The sequence below is a fragment of the Lithobates pipiens genome, unplaced genomic scaffold, assembly GCF_037356315.1.
Source record: "Lithobates pipiens isolate NorthernLeopardFrog02 unplaced genomic scaffold, aLitPip1_a1.2 Scaffold_16, whole genome shotgun sequence".
Taxonomy (NCBI): Eukaryota; Metazoa; Chordata; class Amphibia; order Anura; family Ranidae; genus Lithobates; species Lithobates pipiens.
The window spans coordinates 143,396,905-143,410,216 of record NW_027507748.1 but is presented as its reverse complement, the minus strand read 5'-3'; the positions used below and the strand labels follow the sequence as shown (position 1 = coordinate 143,410,216).

At 42.7% G+C, this 13,312-nt stretch overlaps 1 protein-coding gene across 3 annotated transcripts in view; it reads right to left on the bottom strand.

Annotated features, from left to right (window-relative positions):
* Positions 1-12,984: 12,984 nt before the first annotated feature.
* LOC143982120 (apoptosis-inducing factor 3-like) overlaps positions 12,985-13,312 on the bottom strand; it is a 233,849-nt gene continuing 233,521 nt past the window's right edge. For all 3 annotated transcript variants that reach the window (XM_077480563.1, XM_077480565.1, XM_077480564.1), the window contains one exon: positions 12,985-13,245. In XM_077480563.1, coding sequence (XP_077336689.1) covers positions 13,215-13,245 — 31 coding nt within the window. In that variant the 3' untranslated portion in view covers positions 12,985-13,214. The remainder of the gene's footprint in view (positions 13,246-13,312) is intronic.

Genomic DNA, 13,312 nt, shown 5'->3' with positions numbered 1-13,312 from the left:
TCCGAGCAGCGCACGTAACTGGGAATCTGGTTGGCGCTTGCGATCAGCTCTTTAGCAGATGTATCCCGGTAAGAAGGTGTCAGGAGAAACATTAGCAAGTGTTTTTTAGTGTGTTCTTGCTAGAGTATTTTTAGGATAAGGGCCTTGTGTGCAATAGAATACAGCAATGTGCACACCGGAGTGACCCATTCCTATCCCTTCTTTGTGCCTCAGATTATTTGCTGTGTTTAATATTGTACTTTATGCAGTCATTTTGAGAAGAGATTGGTTTTCTGATGCTTTACTCTTGTTAATGTGATCCTATTATATAAAACTATTCACTGTTGTCAAATTATGCGTTGCATGAGTTAATTAAACTTCTGATCCCTAAGGCATACAAACCGCAAGATCTCTCCATGCAGAGACCTGCAGACCCAAATACCTTGGTGAAATGTCAGGCCTCCTTTAGCAGGATCACAATCATCCTGCTGATTTTGAAAATGAAAAGATAGATGTCGCTGGGTTGAGGGTGGTGGGAATGAATTATATAATTTTTCTGCATTTTTATTTTTTAGATTGTTGAATGCAGGCATTAGAACTAAACCATGGCTGCCAGCCTCCAAACTTTGTAAAAATAATCTTGCTCTCCGCTATCCTAATCTCTGCAACCCCATCCCTTTTAAAAATTAAAGCTTTGTCTTCAAAAATGAGAAGCGCATACGTATTATACTATAAACTACATTCTTATGTAGTTATGAGTTACTCCCTGTTGCTGTCCCTGAACATAACTGTTCTCCCCTAGCTGCAAATCTATAATGGTCTCTAAATGTGCTCTGAACTTTTATTGCTTTCATCACATTTTTTGCTTGCAACTTTCAGCGTTTGGTCATGTTGGACTTTCATTGTATGCTTCTGGACGACTTTTTTTTTTTTTTTTTTTGTTTTTTTTTTCTTGTGTTTGGATATAAGGAATGTTTAGACCCTCTGTTGGGTTTTTACTGCTATCTCTCCATTTGGGTTATCTCTGCTTGCTGCCCACGTAAAGGGGTGTTGCAGGAAAGGGAAGTGATAGGACAGAGACCCGTTCTTCTCAATGCGTGTTGCAGGGACACAACGTGGAAATCTTTACAAAGGGGAACACATCTACCATAAAAAAAAAAGGAAATATTCCAACTTTTCACTACTTCCCCACTCCAAAAGAATTTTGGGTGAAGATGAGCTTAGAGGGGCATTATTGGCCAAAATGTAAAGGCTAACTACACGAAGATCAGAATTTACAGGTTTTTATTTTATTTTTTTATCTTGTCAAGTTGAATAAGGCATGTGTATATCTTTCCTGGAATTGCCCTCACAGCCTGGCCATTATGAAGTTAAATGATGACCTACGCTATTCAATCGATTCCCCTTAGTACAAACTAAATTGGAAATCCAGCTGAATTTTACTTTTTTTTTTTTAATAGCCTTTTTCAAGGTAGCGGCAACACAAAGTATTTCTGGAAATCTTACCATTGGAAACTGCAGACAACTTTTTAGTGAATTTACAGATATGGCCATATTGCACGCAAATTAACCATAAAGGAATAGTAGAACAAGAAAACTTTAAATGTTTCCCAAAAATAAGGAGTGAGTAAAGTTCCCTTTGTTCCTTATCTACGTAGAAATTGGAATTTTGTTTGGATTTTTAAAGGCTCAATGCTGATATTTTCTGCTTTTTAGATGGAAGCTAGTAGATTGAATCGGCCACAGATTACTTGTAATTCTGACTTCTGCTATAACTATTATTTGAAGTGTAAAATACATGTCGCCTCCAACAGGGAGACCCCTACATATTAGCTGCACAACATGGTTACCTAGATATTGCACTTGAGCCCCTGAGAGATCTAGGAAAACTGAGTAATTGGGCATGATTGGACTTGTGCAAGTATCTGAATAGTCAACGTTTAAATTCTTACAATTGTTCAGTTTTGCTTATGAAATACGTAGACTTGCTTATTTTGGTATTATTGACTCTTCTGCTTAAGTCAGGGGGCATCTAAGGTATGATAGGTGGATGCTTCCCTGTCTGATCTCACATACTATACAACCAAACAGGGAAACTGTTGCATAATATCCAAGATACATCCCCAACATGTCAAAAAATATCACCTGAAGTATCTTCTCTGCTCCTCCCCGGGACCTTTTGCTCTTGTCCAATATTTCTGCAGCACCTCTCCTGTTCTCTGGCACTGCCTTCCCCAAACGGTCTTGCTAATCTACTCTGTCCACCTTTTAGGTGATCCCTGATTTCTCCAAGGTAAGCCTATCCTGCCTCTACCTAGAAAGTAAAGGCACTGTTTTTATCAGTTCGTTCCAGGGGTATTACCCTCTTTATCGCTCACCCCAGCCCTTTAAATTCTTGTCTCTCATGACCGGGGCCCTCCTAACCCTCTTGTATTAAATTTTGTATTTCAACCGTATATTCTGCCTTCACTTTGTACTTGACTTGTTTGAAGAAGGCAATTTTAAAGAGAACCTGTCATGAGAAGTATGTTGTCTGAATCAGTATTGCTGAACCCCTTCTGAAAAGACAGAGAGGGTCAGTATATGCTCAGTGGAAAGTGAGTACATACGACTTGTGACCAAAGCAAAACTTTTATTGGCTTTTGTAGAATGCATTGCACGGTATTTTCTTGAAAAGCACCAAAGTGAAACCGACTCTGAATACCTAGGCTCCATGTAAGACCCCTAGATCAGATCCTCCTTTAGTACAGATTGCAGTGTCTCCTTTTTTTTTTAGGGACAATTTCTTTCCCTCCTGGTCTGGCTATGAAAACCTTTGGCAAACCTCCTCCTTATAATACTGCTAGCACAAAAAATTGAAAAATGTGCCAGATTTGGTCTAGCTTTTGTCATTTTGTTTGGTTTTTATATGGGTGCTGCATGTAAAAATAATGTATATAATTGCCTTGAATTATCTGACTTGATTCCTAAACATAGCCTGTGTATTTTGTTCTTTCCCCACAGGGAACGGTACATCTTTCTGGCTCACCAGCAGCAGTTCTTCAGTGGCAAGCTTTATGTTCCTGCTCTGTGCTAAAGCTGCCAGTTGAAGAACTGTTGAAGTTGGCTATTTTTCACCTTGAAACTCAGTCACCAGAGAAGACGTGACCTATTGACTGTGATCCATACGTTACGAAGAGTGGGATCTGTGTTCAATACATTCATAGCCATTTATTATCATTTCTGGTAGATGTTGGAGAGTTCTTTCAAGGCTGCGCTGGTGGGACGACTACCTCCTAAGTTTCAAAGTCTGCATACCTAACCCAACCTCTTCAAGGCACAGGAGCTCTAGTCTCCTTGATACATTTTTATGGGAAACCTGTGCAGAACAAAGTACAAGACTGCCTTTGCTGCCCCCTCCTTCTGAAAATGCTTGTTGCATGGCTGTCATTGAAATTGCTTCCTGAGTCTATGATCTGTAACATTGATGCAGCTTGGGTGTTCTAACACTTGCTGCATATTGTTTAAATGACTTGGGTAGTTTGGATGTCAGTCAACTAGTGGCTTCTGAATGTGGTCGGCAATGGCATCCTCCCTATATTTTGCTCATACTGTGTGTTGTGTTTTTTTTTTTTTATTTTTTTTTTTTTATTTCAATAAAAAAAAAGTGTGGCTATATAGTGTTCTGTGTATGTTATGTTTTTTTTTTTAAGTCCTATTCATATGAAATCTTGCTTATGACTAGTTTTACTAGGCTGTTCTTTAACCACTTCAATACAGGGCACTTAAACACCTTCCCGCCCAGACCAATTTTCAGCTTTCAGTACTCTCACACTTTGAATGACAATTACTCTTTCAAGCTACACTGTATCCAAACAAAATTTGTATCATTTTTTTCTTACAATTATAGCTTTCTTATGATACTATTTAATCACCGCTGAGTTTTTTATTTTTTGCGATGTAAGCGGAAAAAGAGCGAAAATTTTGAAAAAAAAACACTTTTTTTTTCGTTTCTATTGTAAAATTTTGCAAATAAGTAATTTTTATTCATAAATTTGGGTCAAAATTTATACTGCTACATATCTTTGGTAAAAATAACCCAAATTAGTGGATATTATTTTGTCTGTGTGAAAGTTATAGAGTCTACAATTTAGGGTGCAAATCACTGAAAATTGATCACATCTGATCACACCTGATGTACTGAAGGCCTATCTCATTTCTTGAGACACTAACAATCAAGGAAAGTACAAATACCCCCCAAATGACCCCTTTTTGGAAAGTAGACAGTCCAAGGTATTTAGTAAGAGGCATGGTGAGTTTTTTGAAGTTGTCATTTTTCCCACAATTCTTTGCAAAATTAAGACTTTTTTTTAATTTTTTTTTTTTACACAAACTTATTGTATTGACAGGTTATTTCTTGAACACAGCATGAGCATACTTGCAACAACAGCCAAAAATACAATCTGCTACTCCTCCTGAGTATGGCGATACCACATGTATGAGACTTTTACACAGCCTGGCCACATACAGAGGCCTAATATCCAAGTAGCACCTCCAGGCATTCTAGGAGCAAAATTACACATATAATTTCATGATGACCTAGCTCATTTTTGAAGGCCCTGGAGCACCAGGACAATGGAAACGCCCACAAAATGACCCCATTTTGGAAAGCAAACACCCCAACGTATAATCTATGAGGCATAATGAGTCTTTTTAACGGTTCATTTTTTTCCAGAAGTTTTCAGAAAACATGGGAAAAAAATGAAAATGCATTTTTTTTTACACAAAGTTGTCCATTTATAAGATATTTCCACACAATAGCATGTACATAGCAAAAATGACACCCCAAAAATACATTCTGCTACTCCTCCTGAGTATGGCGATACCACATTGGTGAGACTTTTACACAGCCTGGCCACATACAGAGGCCTAACATCCAAATAGCACCTCCAGTCGTCATAGGAGCATAAATTACACATATAATTTCCTGACTACCAATCAAATTTTTGAAGGCTCTTCATATTTCTAAACACATAACCTGTACATACCAAATAACAAAAGATTACCTGTGGTTTTAGTAGTGTAGTGGTCCACAGAAGAGAGCATCGGTCCAGGCACCAGGCAGGGATGTGGTCAGCGACAGCAAAATCAATCATCCACGCAGCAGGCAGGAATACGGTCCATAGTTAGTTCAGGCAGGGATACTGTCAGCACAGCCAAAGCAGGTAGCAGGCAGAGATGTCCAGGCAGAAATACTATCTATTGTTAGTAGAGGCAGCAGGCCGAGATATGGTCAACACAGCCAAATTATTGGTCCAGGCAGCAGAAAGAAACACAGTCCATAAAGTCCTGGGTCATTACAGGCAGCAATATGGTCAGCACAGCCAAAGTTTTGGTCCAGGCAGCAGGAAGGGCCATCAAGCTTAGGGCCAGGGGTAGAGGCTTCTCCCACCCAATTCTCTTTGAAGCCTCCGGGCAACCAGACCCTGTTCTAGGAGCACAGAAAACCAAAAACTGATTTTCTCTACTCAGAATGCTATTCTGAAGCCCCTCACATATGTGAGACCCCTGCATACTGAAGTAGAAGGGCAAAAGATCAGTCCAAGTGGCAGGCAAAAACATGGTCGATTTAACAGGCCGAGGTCGGTGCACGTGGAAATCAGAAACGTGGTTAAAACTTCAGGCAAAGGCATGGTCGGTAAACAGGCCGAGGTCGGTGCACGTGGCAGTCAGAAGCATGGTTAAAACGGCAGTCAAAGGCATCGTCGGTAAACAGGCTGAGGTTGGTGCACGTGGCAGTCAGAAACATGGTTAAAACAGCAGGCAAAGGCATCGTTGGTAAACAGGCTGAGGTTGGTGCACGTGGAAGTCCAGAAACGTGGTTTCAAAACGACAGGCAAAGACATTGTCGGTAAACAGGCCAGGGTCAGTAAACATGGTGGCAGGAAAATGATGCACAGAGGTAATTGAAATGGGGAAATGGCAGTCTGTTACTAATAAGGGGAACTAATATCGGATGGATGTGTGATACTTTTTGAAACAATCACCGATACACAGGCCAGGTTGGGAGGGACAATCAGGACAATAATAACTTGTATCTCTTCTAACTCCTCTATTTGAGCATACACGACATCTCTTTTGGCGTCTTCTTCCAGATTCTGTGAGGGGAATGCTATAGGGAAAATGTTGCTCATGTAGTCGACTCACACAGTCAGAGCGAATGCTTCCTGGGGTGGGTCCTTGCTGGTAAATAAGGGCAGTGATAATGTTTTCAATATATTTGAGGTAGCTGATGGGTTGGTTTTGGGGTGACTTTTGATAGCAGACAAATGAATTGAACATGGCCATATGAAACAGATGAAATGCGACTTTTTTATACCAATATCTGGACTTGCGGGTTGATAAATACGGTTGCAGCATCTGATCATTTAAATCCACCCCCCCCCCCATATAAAGATTGTAGTCATTGACACATTCAGGCTTTACTATGGGGCCACGTCTTCTCTGAATCTCCACCAAGGTGTCATTGTGAATGGTACTCATCATATGAACATCCTTCTTGTCCCGCCACTTCATGGCCAACACCTCCTCATTCCTCATGAATGCGGCTTCCCCCTTTTGTAGCCGTTTTGATAATAAATTTTGTGGGAAGCCCTTCCTATTTTTTCGGAAGGTACCGCAGGCCAGGGTTTTTTCATGATACAGGTGACGGAAAAGGGGCAAGCTGCTGTAGTAATTATCTACATATAAATGGTAACCTTTTTTGAACAGGGGGTATGCAAGGTCCCACACAATTTTACCACTGGTTCCTATATATGTGGGGCACTCAGGGGGCTGGAGCTGGGAGTCTTTTCCCTCATAAATACGAAATGTGTACACGTATCCAGTGGCTCGGTCACATAATTTATTCAATTTCACACCGTACCTGGCTCTCTTACTTGGGATATACTGCTTCATATGTAGTCGGCCAGTAAAGTGGATAAGGGATTCGTCTACACAAATATTTTGGTCGGGGATAAAGACTTCAGAAAATCGTTTGGTAAAAGAATTTATTAGGGGACGAATCTTATATAATTTGTCGTGGTTGGGATGATCTTGGGGAGAGCACTGCGAATTGTCATTGAAATGTAGGAAGCGCATAATCATATCGTACCGTGACCTGGACATAACAGAAGAATATATGGGCATGTGGTGGATGGGGTGGGTGGACCAGTAGGCATGCAGTTCGTTTTTCTTTGTAAGCCCCATATTAAAAGTAAGGCCCAAAAACAATTTTAATTCGTCTAGTGTTAGACGTCGCCATTGGAACATACGGGCGTAGGATGTACTGGGGTTGGCAGCAATAAATTGCTCTGCATAGAGATTTGTTTGGTCAACCATGTACTGCAACAAATCTTCAGGGAAAAACATAGAAATAGTCCAAATGTGCAAAATTTGAAGTGTTGGGTTGCACACCTGGCTGTGCAGTGAAAGGGGGGGATTGTAGCCGATCCTGAGTTGGCAGGCAACCATAAGGGGTTTGCCAGGGCATCGGGAAGGTAGGACTGGGCCTGGATTCTTTGGGCTCGATGTGCAATTCCAGTACTTGTACTGGGTTCCTCTTCTTGGGGTCTGGCGCTGCTGGTGGTAGGCAGGTGTTCTGATCTTGGTCCTGATCTAGGTCCTGATTGCCTTACTCTTGTAGGAGGGGCGGTTTCTTCCGCTGACTCGGACTCCGATCCACTATCCTCCACTGGTTCGTATTCCGAACCAGAATTGGATAATGAGAGCTCCCCGCTGCTCTCATCATCCGACATGGTGAGGATGTTATATGCCTCCTCAGCTGTGTAAACTCTTTGGGACATGGTGGTACTTTTGACAGGCTTCTGTGACAAAACTGGTGGTGGTACTGACAGCTCACTGATGGCGGGCCTTTGTGATGGTACTGACAGGTTACTGATGGCCTGTGTGATGGTACTTTATAGCGGGACTGTGAAGCGGTAGTGATGTCGGGCCTGTGTGACAGATGGGCTGTCAGATCCAGATGGTTCTGATGGCGGTACTAATAGCGGCACTGATAGCGGTACTGTTAGTGGCCTGTATGACAGGTGGGCTGTCAGATCCAGATGGTACTGATGGTGGTACCGATGGCGGGCTTTGTGACAGATGGGCTGTCAGATTCAGATGATACTGATGCCGGTGCTAATGGCGGTGGCTGTGCTGATGGCGGTGGCTGTGCTGATGGCGGGTACAGATGGGGGTGCTGATGGCGGGCTGCGACAGGTCCTGCTGGCCTGCGACAGGTCCTGCTGGCCTGCGACAGGTTCTGATGGGCTGCGACAGGTTCTGATGGGCTGCGACAGGTCCTGATGGGCTGCGACAGGTCCTGATGGGCTGCGACAGGTGGGCTGTCAGATTCAGATGATACTGATGCCGGTGCTAATGGCGGTGGCTGTGCTGATGTCGGTAACGGTGGTGGTGCTGATGGCGGTGGCTGTGCTGATGGTGGTACCGATGGGGGTGCTGATGGCGGGCTGCGACAGGTCCTGCTGGGCTGCGACAGGTCCTGATGGGCTGTGACAGGTGGGCTGTGACAGGTGGGCTGTGACAGGTCCTCTTTATTGGCAAGGGGGGATTTGTGTTGAGCACAGTATAATAAATGAAGTGTTGTAACTCACAGATCAGATCTCTCCTTCTCTCTCCTCACGATCGGTGTGAGGAGAGAGAAGGAGAGATCCCTGGATACTGCTGCTGTGTTTACACTTGTGACCGGCTGTGATTGGACACAGCCGATCACGTGGGTAAACAGCCATTTCATTGGCTGTTTACCCGGATCGGATGGGGATATGTCCAAGGGACATATACCATCTCCGATCGGCGTACTGTTCACTCCCGGCGGCGCGCATTGCGCGCGGCCGGGTTTGTTTTGACATGTGACCGGCTGTTATTGGATACAGCCGATCACATGGTAAACAGCCAATTTCATTGGCTGTTTACCCTGATCGGGGAAGCGCTGTGTCCGAGGGACGAGCGTCATCCCCGATCGCCGTGGTGCGCGCCCCGGGGGCGTGCGATTCCATTGTATCCTACAGGACGTCATATGACGTGATGTCAGGATAACGAAACCACCTTGCCGCCGTCTATTTGTAATAGGGCGGGCGGCAAGTGGTTAAAGTAAATCTTCCCTCAGAGAAATATGTGGACTAAAATTGCCATTCTAAAATGGCAGCTTGGCTGTTGACCCTCTGACTTTAGACTTTCCCAATATACGTATTGGTTCTGAGCCAGTAACTCAAAGTATTGAAGTCTTAAGCATACTTGTTTGGAGCTAGTAGCTGGGGGGTTAGCATGACAACCAGTCAGAAGCTAGCTTATGCAGAATGTCAGCCTTCCTGAAATAAGGAGGCTGCCATTTCTGACCTAACCCAGCACAAGTATACCAATAGGTGTCCTGACTTCAATCCATGTCTGGCCTAAAACAATTGTGTATAACAGTCCTAGGATTGATATTGAAGTCAATTGGTTAGCATGAACGAATGGAATACTTTAATTGCTTTACTAGAAAAGTCAGCTGATTATGGAGTTCAATAGCTCAATGTGAAATTTACACACAGTTGATTGACTCCTCCCTCCTGCTCCATCCAAACTTTAGAGAATACCAGTCTGGAAGGAAATTTTTTTTTTTTTATATTATATTAAGAAAACCTATAGTGGCCTGTGAATCCTCTGCTATAGATGTTATCTGTATTAAGGGGTTGTTTGTAAAATAAAGATTTGATCTACATTAAAAGTATTCAATTTTTACCAAGCTATTATGCCTTTTCCCTTCCTCACCTAAGAGAAAGGTATGCTGATCAGGTGTTCAAAGGCAGCTCTTTTCCCATATTTTTTCCCGTGTAGAAGATGCTACTTTTTCCTAAAATTGTTAGACTGAAAATCGAGGGGCGTCTTATACACTGTCAGTCAGCCAGGGAGAGAGCCGCACAGGTGCTTAGCTGCCCATAGCTTGTCAAACAGGCTTCCTCCAATCACGAGCCATATGTTACTAATATCCGCTGGAGGTGGAGAGTGTGCAGATGCAACAGGAACCGGAGTGGTCTGATCCCAAGATGTCAGAAAATAAATACCGGTAAGCGATTGTCTTACTCTACAAAATTTAAACTGAATGTAGTCAGCTATGCAATAGATCATGGAAATAGAACTGCAGAGACAGTTTTGACCGCCTTCCACTGAGTGTATGATACATAGTAAGGTTGAATAAAGACAACAGTCCATCCAGTCAACCTGAGTGAGTGTGTGTCTACAATTATCCCTATTTATTTAAGGTACCCATATAGCTCCATCAATTTACGCAACACTCCACACATACATTACACATCAGTCCCTACCCTCAAGGAGCCCACAATCCAAGGTCCCAAACTCAGATTCATATACTAGGGCCAATTTTGGACAGAAGCCATTTAACCTTGGAGTGTGGGAGGAAACCCACGCAGGCACAGGGAGATCATGCAAACTCCAGGAAGGTAGTGTTGTGGTCAGGATTTGAAGCAGCAACACTTTTTTTTTTTTTACTGCGAGGCTAGAGTGCTACCCACTACACCACTGTGCCGCCCTAATCAGACAGTGGAGAAAACAGGAAGAGCTCCGCCTTCTGTTTGGAACTAATAGTGACGAAGACGAGAACAGAGGCTGAATAAAGTGATATGCTGCATAATCTACTGGTATGGTAATGTTGCCTGCGGTAATTACGAAATAAAAAATGTGTGCCATTTAAAATATTGCTTTCTTAATTTTGGGTTGGAAAGGTGGGGGGGGGGGAGGGGGGCGTCTTACAGACGGAAAACTATGGTGTATAAGTCTCCAATAATACTATGTTGGGAATGCAGTATTATAAGTGGTAACATCTCGAGAGCAGAAACTGATGTGTTCTTGCTCCTGGTGTTGAAGGTATAAATGAAATCTGTGGGTACCTCCACTTTATAGACTTGTATTTAGTGAAAAAGATCTACTCGCTGAGAACCTTACTAAAAATAGCTTTCTAGCTAGAGGTTTTCAGCGGCATGAAATCCTTGAAAGCATAGTGCCTATGTTTAACTCTAGCATTTTGACCTGGAAAAAGCTTTAATCCCCTAGATGATTTTGTTAGCTAGGTTTCCAGCTCTGCATTTGTTTTTTGACTCGCAACAGGCTTTGCGCAAAGTGACTGAGGGAAGAATCCTTTTGCTGCACATAGCAACCACCTGAAATACTCCACTTTTTCAATGCTTCAGGGAAAAAAAAATTAAATTTTTAATTTTGTGTCACCCCCCCCCCCCCCCGGGTACCTTATTTTGTAAATGGCATTGTGGCCTTGAGGAATATACAGGGTATGAATTGAACTGAAGCTGGCTATACATGGATTGAAAATTTGAATCAGTGTGTGGGGTCCACCACTTGATTACCACAAAACTGCCTATGCAGGTAAGGGAAATCTGTAGATGAAAACAAACTGCAGCTCTTACTAAAGTTGAATAAAGCCCTTCTATAGGTGTACGCCATTTACTTACCTAGTGAAGCCAGACTGGAATACTCCCCAGGACGTTGCTAAGTGAGGCCGACTCATCAATGCTTGGAGTGAGCTCTTTCTTAGATTCAAAACCCCCTCACATATGCCCCCCCCCCAATAAAGTAGCTCTGAGCTTAGTGTTTGAGAGCTCACTCCTGTGATGGTGGAGGTGAGCAGTGATGACTAGGCCTCACTTAGCAATGTCCTGGGAGTATTCCAGTCAGGCTCCATAAGTTATGAAAATTAACTACACCTATATCAGGGGCTTTAGTCAGAGCTAAAGAGCCCTAGTCAGGGTGAACTATCCTTTAAGTGAATTCAGTTAAAGGGACATTTAGAAACATTTTTCCATTCATCAGCAGCTGCACCAGTAGGTGGATTCTGCCATCTACCTAATTGACTCTGGATGAACAGAAAACCTAACCATGCCAGCTTAAAATTACTGAAGAACCTGCTACAGCCATTGTGTGGAAGATCCAACTCATTCCATACAATCAAGACGTGTAAAAATATATATGTAGTACATTTTAAACCAGAAGTCATTAGCTGAAATATTGATTTTTCTGCAATATTTTGTGGAAATCCTGAGTAGGAGTAAAGGGGTTCAATTATCCACCTTATGAGAGTGGAAGCAGCATGCCCCCCATCTAGCCTAAACTTTGGCTATACACTGCTTTCATTTTGTTGAATTCATGGGAATGCCACCACCTGACTTGCCAAATTTCAGTTGGACCACTTTCACACTGGGGTGGCTCTCAGGTGTTTTAGCTCTAGGAATATCCTCTAAATGCCTGAAAACCGCCTCCCATTCATTTCAGTGTGTCTTTTCTCACTGGGAGGGGTGCGCTTGCAGGACATTGGGAAAAGTCCTTCAACCACATCTTTGGGGTGGTTTGGGAGCACTGTATACAGTGCTCCAAAAAAAAAAAACACGCTGCCCATTGAAATGAATGGGCAGCATGCTCGAAGTGCCGCTACACTGGTGTTTTTAACTCCCTTCTTGGGCTGCTAGCGGGGGTTAATAGTGGCCGAAAAGTGCTAAAATGAGTGCCACTTTAGTGCTAACGCAGCCCAGTGTGAAAGGGGTCTTAAGAAATGGAAGAAACTGGATGGAAAAAGTCAGCCAAACAGTAACTGCAGCCAATCAGCTGCTAGCACTGCTCAGGTATTCTGACAGCTGCTGGTTCTCAGACAGCAATAAGCAGCACCAGGAGATTCCTCCATCCATGTTGTTTAGCATGGGTAGGGAAATCTATGTCTTAACCCACTGGGTTGAACAAAACAAATCTTTTGTGTATAGTCACCTTGAATCTGCATGTCTCTGAATTAGTTTGTACTTTTAGAATGGTTTCTCCAATCATCCCTTTTCAAGATGCAAATCATATTCTCTCACTCTGCCAGTAGCTGTAATGTATTGAAGAGTTTGGTCTGATGTACATAAAGAATGGTTAGTCTTGTGTGTACTGATTAACGTTTCACAGAAACATGACACTTTTACAAGCTTTGTTATGTTGGTTAATATATTTACTTTCACAAGGTAAAGAGTGATAACACCCCCCACATAGATTAGATTGACTGGACTTGCTGGACCTTCCACAGCTCTGCTTGCATTGGGGACTGTGACCATCATTCAGATAAGGCAGTCTGACTGTCAGGTACTTCATGCACCAGAGTAAGTGTTGATCTGATGACTCATGAAGATTCGGTACAGCTGAGCTCTCAGGCCTTCCATTTAGCTGCTTATCAATTCAATGTAATTATCCCTGCAAGAAAAAAATAATAACATGAACATTTCCAGAGGATTTAATGTATACAATTTATGGTGCATTT